The sequence below is a fragment of the Pimephales promelas genome, chromosome 22, assembly GCF_988280905.1.
Source record: "Pimephales promelas chromosome 22, fPimPro1.hap1.1, whole genome shotgun sequence".
Classification (NCBI taxonomy): Eukaryota; Metazoa; Chordata; class Actinopteri; order Cypriniformes; family Leuciscidae; genus Pimephales; species Pimephales promelas.
The window spans coordinates 15,127,506-15,137,836 of NC_142790.1; the positions used below are offsets into that span (position 1 = coordinate 15,127,506).

Below are 10,331 nucleotides of genomic sequence, written 5' to 3' on the forward strand. Positions count from 1 at the left end.
TGTTGCCACAAAGAGGACAGTTTTAGGCACTTCTGCTTCTTATAACTAATACTACTTTTTGGAACAGGTAAGAATTTTTACAGATTTTAATCTTTTATCTTTCTTTCGCACACATAGATTTTTATGTCTATGTTGGCTATAACTTGATCACCTACAAGTTCATTATTTCACAGTTCACACATTATCTGTAAATAACTGAAACAGCGAGAGCTGAGTTGCTTGTGGCGAGAGTCTTAAGTTGCTGACTGTGAGTGAGTTTTACTGAATCAAGTAACTCTGTTCCAGGAATTAATCCAAAAAAATAAAGAAAAATAAAAAAATGTCAATGAGGAAATAATTTGGTATAATCTTATGTATTTATGAAGTTAAGTGAATGAAAATGTTTGTAGCTCAAATGTATCACTTTTGCTCATGTAACCAAATACAGTCAGGCTGATGGAGTCAGATCAAATATATGGTAATAAATTGTAATTTTGATGTTACGACAGAAAGTATTTTTTTAAGCTTATTTAACATGAATATTTACAGTGGATGAATAAAATAAACAATCAATACGACAGAATACATGTATCTATCAAATATAGTAGAGCAGTGAAGTTGTTAAATGTTCATGATGTTTTTTATGTTGTATGTGTGATGAAGGGTACTGTGATGGTGTTGTGGACTGATTTGTCACTTTTGTTGAGTCCAATGTCATCCTCGCCACAAACCCTGATGGCAGGAATCCAGATCACTTCCTTCATTTTCATCAGCTCTGTATTGATCCATACTTGCTCAGGTTGGTAGATCGTTGTTGTCATTATGATTGAGGATGGATATAATTATAATGTGCATTGATAGAATTTTTTTAATCCAAATGCTCATTCCTTCACATCTCTAGCTTTACTGATAATGTTTTTATGTGTTTCAGCTGATGGTGATGTGTCTGCAGTGATGCCTCTGACAGTAACAGCTCTGACAGGCTCTTGTGTGCAGATTCCTTGTACATTCACCATCTCCAGTTTTGAGGATAAACGTAACAAGGCGAAATCTATTTATGGAATCTGGTTAAAAAATAAATCATATTTTGCTGCTGATGACAGCTTTATAGCTTTTAATAGCAGCGAAAACATCATAAGAGGATTTAGTGACATACAGATGACTGGAAATCTCAGAGAGAGAAACTGCACAACTGTCTTCTATAACATCATGATGAATCATTCAGATTTATACTTCTTCAGACTGGAAATGGAGCCAAATGTGTTCAAAGCAACATTTAACACCAATACAGGCGATGTAATAAAGACTGTGAAGATCATTGTCAAAGGTAAACGTCATCTCCACTGTCTTTGACATACAGGTTATTATGTTTTACTTCACTTGATCAATTTAATAGATAGATAGATACATTTCAATTTAAGTAATTAACAAACATCACTAAGAATGTGATGAGCTACGATTTATACCTGTAGATTCACCACAACCTCCTGAACTTAAACCCACTGATCTGAGAGAAGTAATGGAGAACACAACAGTGAATCTGAGCTGCTCCGCTGAAGCCCCCTGCCCAGAACAACCTCCTACAATATCCTGGTCTTATATACCTAATTCTGCCCAAAATACAACACAGTTACAGGAGAAACCTGATAAAACCCTGTCAGTGTTTTCACACATGACCTTCAAAGCTTCATACATGGATCACAGAAAGAACATCTCCTGCATTGCTACATATCCAAGAAAATCATCTAAAGACTCAACTGTGGAGACAGACGTGATCATGCTACGAGTCCTGTGTAAGAGATTTGACTGCTTACTTCCTTTAACATAACCCTGTGCGTGCTTAAATGCACAAAGTGCTGCTTAAAAATAATTTGGTGTTTAGCTTTCTATAAATGTCTAATGCAGGTGTTTTTACTGTTTTCCTTACTCATGTGCTTGTGTTTCTGTCAAAGTTCCTCCAAAAGAAACTCGCATCACCATCGACCCATCTGCTTCAGTCTCTGTTGGTACTAATGTGACTTTGACCTGCAAAAGCAAAGCCAGTCCATCAAGAGAAATGAACTACACGTGGTACAAACGTGGACAGGAGATGGCTATAGCTCAGGGAAAGCAGATTACCTTCAATGGAACTCATAAAAATGCAGGATGGTATTCCTGCACTGCACAGAATAAACAAGGAAAACAGTCAGCAGAGATCCAGCTCACAGTTGAAAGTGAGTTTACAGTAAAGAACAAGGTCATTTACAAATTCAAGGCAATGCAGATTATATTGAAATCCAACATTCTGGTCCAATTACGTGTTTCACATCCTATAGGGCAAGATGGACACCTTATGCCTCTGATTGTTGGTTGTGTGGGAGGAATTGTGGCAGTGTTCACGCTCTCTGCTCTTGGATTTTGTGTAAGGTAAAAATATTCACTTTCATTGTGAATTAAACAGTAGTTGTATTGCTGTTATGTATCCAGTGCCTTTTTTGAAACATCCTGTTTTAAGATGTGCTCTGCATTTTTCTTGTGTAAGAATCAGTGAGTTTAACAAGTGAATCCTTAACTGATTGTGTTGACTTCATATCAATCAAACTATAAAGCACTTCAGTCATGCACATGTGATATATTAATACTACATTATTAAGAATTAATACTTATTCTTGTTGTAATATATTAATACTGCAATTTCTTCTCATCTGCCAGGACATAATATTCAATGTTAAGATTGAGGCAAATGTGAAGATATGATGCAACATATTTCTGTTGTCATTGCCAATTTACACTTGATACATTTGAATAGAATTTTTGTCACTGCAAAAATAATGACCTTCGACCTTCCTTCTTTTCTAGGAGAAAGATTTTCAACGAACCCAGTGCCAATGAAAAGAATCGTTCTGGTCAGGTAAATTTAGTTTATTTTTGTATAGTTTTGTGTAGGTAAATCTTGTTCAATTTCGATATATTTCTTATTTGATTGATTCATCAGCTTTTTCGTATTTATTATGACCGTTAATTTATTAAAAATGCAATATTTTTTTTTCTAATTATGTGAAAGATATAACATATGAAAATATTTTGCACATAAAACAAGATTGTAATCTGTTTTCATTGTGCACAGGTTAAAATCACAGACATGGATTATGTCAAGACTGCCAGTTACATCATGACCAATGAAATTTCTGATGATGAAACACTGATCGTCTACTATGAAAAGACTGACATCTCAGAGCAGCAGAACTTCTGCATCACAGAGACTCTCTTCAAGCATGATGAATACACAGAAATAGAGTACAGGGTACAGTAGGTTTACTTAAAGCCTATTCACCAACAGACTCTGTTTCCCCTGTTTGCGTTTGTTACTGTTCGGTGCTTGTTTTCAATCATTCAATCAGTGTTTGTGAGTAGTGGAATGTGTTGAGAAGTGATGTACTGTAATCTAGTGATTGTCCGTGATGGACACTTTCTGACGGTGCAGTGAGTTGACCTATATACAGTGGGTGTAAAATGTCAACACACCCCTGATAAAATAGCAGATTTTTTACATTTGAAAAATTAATCCAACTAAAAGAAAAAAAGAAAAAAAAATCTGATCTTTTACAATCTAATCTTTTACGATCTAATACAAATTGTATGTCATTTTTATGTTTAAACTATACATTTGTGCTGTTTTTAGGGGGATTGGTACTTTTTTTTTAACCACAACATTATTCATCAACATTTTTCATCACTAACTTTTTTGATATATTTTGTGAATATATTTAAACATTATAAAATACATTTAAATCTGTATTTTATATTATATAATATTTTATAAATATTATTATATTTTTTGTTGTGTTCTGAAGTGTCTGTATTTGCAATAATGTCACATATATTTGCAACTACAATTCTTCTAACAAATTATTTCAATAAAAAAAATTTTTAAAAAAAATCTCTAACTTTAGATCATTTAATTATGAAAAATTGATTTAAAAACAATATGTAAACAAACCAATTGTTGGAATTGTGTGTGTGCGAGCGCGTCTTAGTGTGTGAATGTACATGCATGTGTGTGTGTGTTAGGTCTCACTTCTTCAATGTCTGCATTTGTGGCTAATTTTCTTCACCAAATTCTTTGAAAACGTTGTCTGTTGCAGTCACACTTGTGTGTTTTTGTGGTATGTAAAATCAAGTTTTTACTATGTTTTCTTTTTAATATGCTTTAAGACAAACCGTGTGCAAATTCATGTCAACACCATTGCTGAGTATTTTCTTGTTAAAATTGTATATCTAAAGACAGTCTCAAAATACTTCAAGGTGCTGGCGGGCTTTAGCATTTCATTACTATGCCGTTAAGTAGTGGAGTCTCTAGAGAAAACAGGTTATCCAGAAATATTAGTATAAAAAATCATGTTGATTTAGCCATATAGCGGCTATATGATATATTGGTAACACTTTACAATACGGGTGCACTAATAAGCATGAATTCTTCTTAACTAATGCACAGATAATACTGAATTAATGTGTAACTAATGATTATCTAAGCTATTCATTAATGATTACCACATTAGGAACTAATTAAGAGTCTGTAAGGTTAATGTATTAGTTCATACATGAATTGTTATTAATATATAATTGTGGATCAATTCCATATTAACTCATTTTTTAACTAATAGTGTTAAGTATATGTTAATTACCAGAATGAGCCAAAGCCTTGTATTTCAACTTCCAGATAATATGAAAGGTACACTAATATGCATTAATACATGATTAATTACTTAATTGTTAGTGCAAATTCATGTGCAAATTACTACAATTAATAAATGACCAGTTAATAATGATGTGCCCCAACAAGTAAAGTCATAACGTAATGATACCTTTGCAAATAATTAGCTAATGATTAATTAAAACAGACAGCTGGAGGTTGAAGTGCATAGCTTTGGCCAATTATGGTAATTAACACATTAATTTACTATTAGTTAATAAAATATTTTATTAAGGAATTAAGATACAATGACATATTGAATTAATAGCAATTCATGTATTACTTAATCTATTAATCATATTGACTCTTTATTAGTTGCTGATGCAGTAATCATTAATTAATGGTTTAGTTCTTCATTAGTTATACATTAACTCTAATTAATGTATATTAGTGCATCCGTATTGTAAAGTGTTACCAAAATATGAAGAGTTCAGATGCAAAAGCCTCTAAATGCCATTTGAAATTTTCTTCTTGAATGATGATTTTTATCAAACTTGTATATTTCAGATCAGTAATTTCACTTAAATAACAATTAATAGGTAATCATCATTGCCATTTAAGTGAAATCACTGAACTTAAATATACAAGCTTGATAAAAATGATCATTCTAGAAGAAAATTTCAAATGGCACTTAGAGGCTTTTGCATCTGAACTCTTCATATATTACGATGTTATTATGAAATATGCCTTTCTCCACTGATGTCCTGAGTTGTTCGAAGCATTTCTAAGAATATTGAATGTTATATGACAGTATGCGTGGGGGCCCGGGATCCCACCCTATAATGGGCCCCGTCGCAGATTCGCCTATAAATCGAAAAATTTTAACAGAGTCTGTCTCAAGATTCAAATTCTGTCGAAAACAATTCAAAAGATAATTGTGAATTTTTAATCTCTCAGTTCTGAGTTCTTTTCTTTAAATTGCGAGGTATGAATTCCAATTCTGAGGGGGAAAACACTTTTTTAAAATTGCAAGTTAATGTCTCACAATTGACTTTATGACACGCAATTGCAATTCTGTGTGTGTGGGGGGGGGGGGGGTGTCAAGAATTATGAGAAGATCAATTCGCAATTACCTTATTTTTTGAGGGGGAAACTGTTGCTTTAATATGCGCCTCACACTCAGTTCAAGAGACAGTGCGGGTCCTCTTTAGTTGGCAGCAAATAAATATGAATGAACATCAGAAGGAATGTTGACAGATACAGAACTTACTGAAATCAATCATGTCTAATGTAATCCATTAATCATTGTTTCAACCGTGGAAAAATATCAATAAAACAGCTGGAGAACAATACGTCAAATAATATCCCATTTACCTCAGAAAAGCCTTTCAAATGACCATAAACTAGACATTCGCAAGAAAAAATTAACCCTAGAAAAGCAAATGTTGCTAAATGCAGTACTATACTGTAAATATTCATTATAGCCTATTTTGATTAACCTGTTGAGTTGTCTTCACAAATGTCAATGGATGACTCGGTTCCCTGAGAGTAAGGAGCATTCACTAGTATTGGATAAGTAGCTTACGCTATGGGAAAACTACTTTTCGAATCGTGTGTGTGAAATCCTTGTCCTTTTTATTTAAATGTAAAAATGCAGAAAGTTTTTTGTGAAAGGCGATTCTATCTTCCGGTCTAAGCTTTTGTCCTTAATGGAATTTTTTTACATTACTTTTACTTTTATACTTTAAGTAGTTTTGAAACCAGTACTTTTACACTTTTACTAGAGTAAAAGGTAACACTTTAGAATACGGTTCCTTCGTTAATGATTAACTACACAAGAACTAATGAGTAACACAATATTAACAATCTAGTAACTATTATTAACTAACAAGAAACTCTGATTAATGAACTATTAAGTAATAGCGCATAGACGAAAGTGGTAGTTCACTATTAAGTAATCAATAACTACTATTTTTTTAATACTTCCCAGAGAACTACTGAAAAAGTTTATTAACAATCTAGTAACTATTAACTAAAATAAACTCTTATTAATGAATTAGTAAGTAATAGCTCACAGATGAAAGTGTTACTAGATACTTCTGTGGGAATTACTAATTATTTGGATTCGTATTATAAAGTGAAGATCATTGGAACTAACTAGTAATTACTCAAGTGTTACTAAAGACATTTTCTAAAAGTATACTAAAGTTCACCAAAAATCTCAAACGGTTGCACAAATCATGACTAGATCATGTAGTAACACTTGATTAATTACTAGTTAGTTCCAATGATCTTCACTTTATAATACGGATCCAAATAATTAGTAATTCCCACAGAAGTATCTAGTAACACTTTCATCTGTGAGCTATTAATTACTAATTATTTGGATCCGTATTATAAAGTGAAGATCATTGGAACTAACTAGTAATTAATCAAGTGTTACTACATGATCTAGTCATGATTTGTGCAAACATTTGAGATTTTTGATGAACTTTAGTATACTTTTAGAAAATGTCTTTAGTAACACTTGAGTAATTATTAGTTAGTTCCAATGATCTTCACTTTATAATACGGATCCAAATAATTAGTAACTCCCACAGAAGTATCTAGTAACACTTTCATGTGTGAGCTATTACTTACTAATTCGTTAATAAGAATTTATTTTAGTTAATAGTAGTTACTAGATTGTTAATGAACTTTTTCAGTAGTTCTCTGGGAAGTATTAAAAAAATAGTAGTTATTGATTACTTAATAGTAAACTACCACTTTCGTCTGTGCGCTATTACTTACTAGTTCGTTAATCAGAGTTTCTTGTTAGTTAATAATAGTTACTAGATTGTTAATATTGTGTTACTCATTAGTTCTTGTGTAGTTATTCATTAACGAAGGAACCGTATTCTAAAGTGTTACCGAGTAAAAAGCTTGAGCTGATACTTCAACTTCTACAGAAGTCTTTTTAGTAATGAATGTGAATCATTTTGACACCTCTGGGTGTGAACTCCTCTAAAGAGATCTCGCATAAAGGAAGGCATCATCACGGACTTCTGCTTTTCTTTGACTGCGCTGCTCTGAGGTAAGGCTTGTCTCTTGTGAACTGACATTTCTAAAACTATAAATCACAAGAAATATATTGTGAACATTAAATTCATAATGAGACAAAACCTATTTATTTAATGAATATATTAATCATGGAAGAGTCTGCAGTGATTAAGTAGTTAAACACAGTAATAACACACAAGCTGAAAGTACAATTCATTTGTGGACAGAGTAAAAACTATTTATTGTGGGTTTTGTTTTTGCACACAAGTGTATTTAGGTCATTTCCTGTTCGTGTTAGAGTTCCAGTGATACCCATGTTCCAGATCATGTCGTTCATCATCATCATCATCATCATCATCATCATCAGCTCTGGGTTTCTACACACACACTCAGGTTGGTCTATACACTCAGTTTATTATTATTTTAAATAATCACATTTACCAGCAAAACGTCTACTGATACAAGAGGCAAAATAATGTGTAGGCATGTGATTGGCAAAGGACAAGAAAATGCATCGAGCAAAGACCCTTAAAGCTAGCTATCATATGATTCAACTTTAAATAAAGAGCACAAGTCATATATGTCATTATTGTGCTGTCCTTTTTGGAGCTTGACTTTCCTATGTCAGTGTACTGTACTCTTTTGTTGTATGGACAGACAGTATGAAAAAACAATGTATTTTAAGACCATATAAATATTTGACCTCTCTAATGTTTAAATCATAATGCTCTAATGTGTTTTTATGTGTTTCAGCTGATGGTGATGTGTACTCTGCAGTGATGCCTCTGACAGTAACAGCTCTGACAGGCTCTTGTGTGCAGATTCCTTGTACATTCAACATCTCCGATTTTGAGGACAAACGTAACAAGGCAAAATCTATTAATGGGATGTGGCTAAAAAATATATCACATTTTGCTGATGATGTCAGTTGTACAGCTTTTAATAGCAGCGAAAACATCATAAGAGGATTTAGTGACATACAGATGACCGGAAATCTCAGTGAGAGAAATTGCACAACTGTCTTCTATAACATCATGATGAATCATTCAGATTTATACTTCTTCAGACTGGAAATGGAACCAAATGTGTTCAGAGCAACATTTAACACCAATACAGGCGATGTAATAAAGACTGTGAAGATCATTGTCAAAGGTAAACGTCATCTCCACTGTCTTTGACATACAGGTTATTATGCTTTACTTCACTTAATCAATTTAATAGATAGATACATTTCAATTTAAGTATTATTTACATAATTAACAAACATCACTAAGAATGTGTGATGAGCTACAATTTATATCTGTAGATTCACCACAACCTCCTGAACTTAAACACACTGATCTGAAAGAAGTAATGGAGAACACAACAGTGAATCTGAGCTGCTCCGCTGAAGCCCCCTGCCCAGAACAACCTCCTACAATATCCTGGTCTTATATACCTAATTCTGCCCACAATACAACACAGTTACAGGAGAAACCTGAAAAAACCCTGTCAGTGTTTTCACACATGACCTTCAAAGCTTCATACATGGATCACAGAAAGAACATCTCCTGCATTGCTACATATCCAAGAAAATCATCTAATGACTCAACTGTGGAGACCACCGTGATCATGCTACGAGTCCTGTGTAAGAGATTTGACTGTTTACTTCCTTTAACATAGCCCTGTACGTGCTTAAATGCACAAAGTGCTTCTTAAAAATAATTTGGTGTTTAGCTTCCCATGTCTCTAACATAGCCCTGTACGTGCTTAAATGCACAAAGTCCTTCTTAAAAAGAATTTGGTGTTTAGCTTCCTAGAAATGTCTAATGCACAGGTATTTTACATGCTTTCCCTATTCATGTGCTTGTGTTTCTGTCAAAGTTCCTCCAAAAGAAACTCACATCACCATCGACCCATCTGCTTCAGTCTCTGTTAACACTAATGTGACTTTGACCTGCAAAAGCAAAAGCAGTCCATCAAGAGAAATGAACTACACCTGGTACAAACGTGGACAGGAGATGGCTATAGCTCAGGGAAAGCAGATTACCTTCAAGGGAACTCATAATAATTCAGGATGGTATTCCTGCACTGCACAGAATAAACACGGAAAACAGTCAGCAGAGATCCAGCTCACAGTTGAAGGTGAGTTTACAGTAAAGAACAAGGTCATTTACAGATCTAAAGCAATGAAGATCACTTGAAATACAAGATTTCACATCCTATAGGACAAGATGGACACTTTATGCCTCTGATTGTTGGTTGTGTGGGAGGAATTGTGGCAGTGCTCACGCTCTCTGCTCTTGGATTTTGTGCAAGGTAAATTTAGTAACTGATCATCGCTGATGTCATTTTAAAAGAGCCAGTTTTAAGATGTATTCAGCATTGTGCTTGTGTTAGTTTAAGCCTCGTTCACAATTATGAGAGTTGCTAGTGTTTGTCTAAATACAGGGATCAGATCAGCTATTAAAGCACTTCAGTCATGCACAGTCAAGTCAAGTTTTCAGTTTAATTATTCATTTCCTCTCACATGACCAGGAAAAAGACACACAGGGGAGACATTGTTGGAGACAAAGATTCCTTGCATCAGGTTTGTGAACCTCAAACACCACTCCACAAACAATCACAAAACCATGTTGATAGATCATTGTCATTGCTATAA

At 33.6% G+C, this 10,331-nt stretch overlaps 2 protein-coding genes across 2 annotated transcripts; both read left to right on the top strand.

Moving 5' to 3' along the window:
• The first annotated feature begins 3 nt into the window (after window positions 1–3).
• LOC148969592 (myelin-associated glycoprotein-like) lies at window positions 4–10,331 on the top strand. The gene is made up of 7 exons (XM_089125427.1): window positions 4–67; window positions 643–778; window positions 8,444–8,842; window positions 8,997–9,317; window positions 9,554–9,814; window positions 9,898–9,988; window positions 10,208–10,331. Exons 2-7 carry the CDS (start codon window positions 652–654, stop codon window positions 10,329–10,331), a joined length of 1,323 nt encoding a protein of 440 aa, XP_088981553.1. The 5' UTR covers window positions 4–67; window positions 643–651.
• Window positions 1,362–7,723, top strand: LOC148969593 (sialic acid-binding Ig-like lectin 12). Its single transcript, XM_089125406.1, has 6 exons — window positions 1,362–1,772; window positions 1,932–2,192; window positions 2,295–2,385; window positions 2,818–2,869; window positions 3,086–3,262; window positions 7,661–7,723. The coding sequence occupies exons 1-6, from the start codon at window positions 1,499–1,501 to the stop codon at window positions 7,721–7,723; spliced, it is 918 nt and encodes a 305-aa protein (XP_088981532.1). The 5' UTR covers window positions 1,362–1,498.

What these genes read in the sequence shown, in the direction of transcription:
- LOC148969593 (XM_089125406.1), top strand. Translation starts at nt 1,499, where the DNA reads ATGGAGAACACAACAGTGAATCTGAGCTGCTCCGCTGAAGCCCCCTGC. An exon ending in GATCCAGCTCACAGTTGAAA is followed by an intron (nt 2,193 to 2,294) that starts GTGAGTTTACAG and finishes CACATCCTATAG; the next exon opens with GGCAAGATGGACACCTTATG. An exon ending in ACACAGAAATAGAGTACAGG is followed by an intron (nt 3,263 to 7,660) that starts GTACAGTAGGTT and finishes ACTCCTCTAAAG; the next exon opens with AGATCTCGCATAAAGGAAGG.
- LOC148969592 (XM_089125427.1), top strand. Translation starts at nt 652, where the DNA reads ATGGTGTTGTGGACTGATTTGTCACTTTTGTTGAGTCCAATGTCATCC. An exon ending in ATTGATCCATACTTGCTCAG is followed by an intron (nt 779 to 8,443) that starts GTTGGTAGATCG and finishes TATGTGTTTCAG; the next exon opens with CTGATGGTGATGTGTACTCT. An exon ending in TGTGAAGATCATTGTCAAAG is followed by an intron (nt 8,843 to 8,996) that starts GTAAACGTCATC and finishes TTATATCTGTAG; the next exon opens with ATTCACCACAACCTCCTGAA.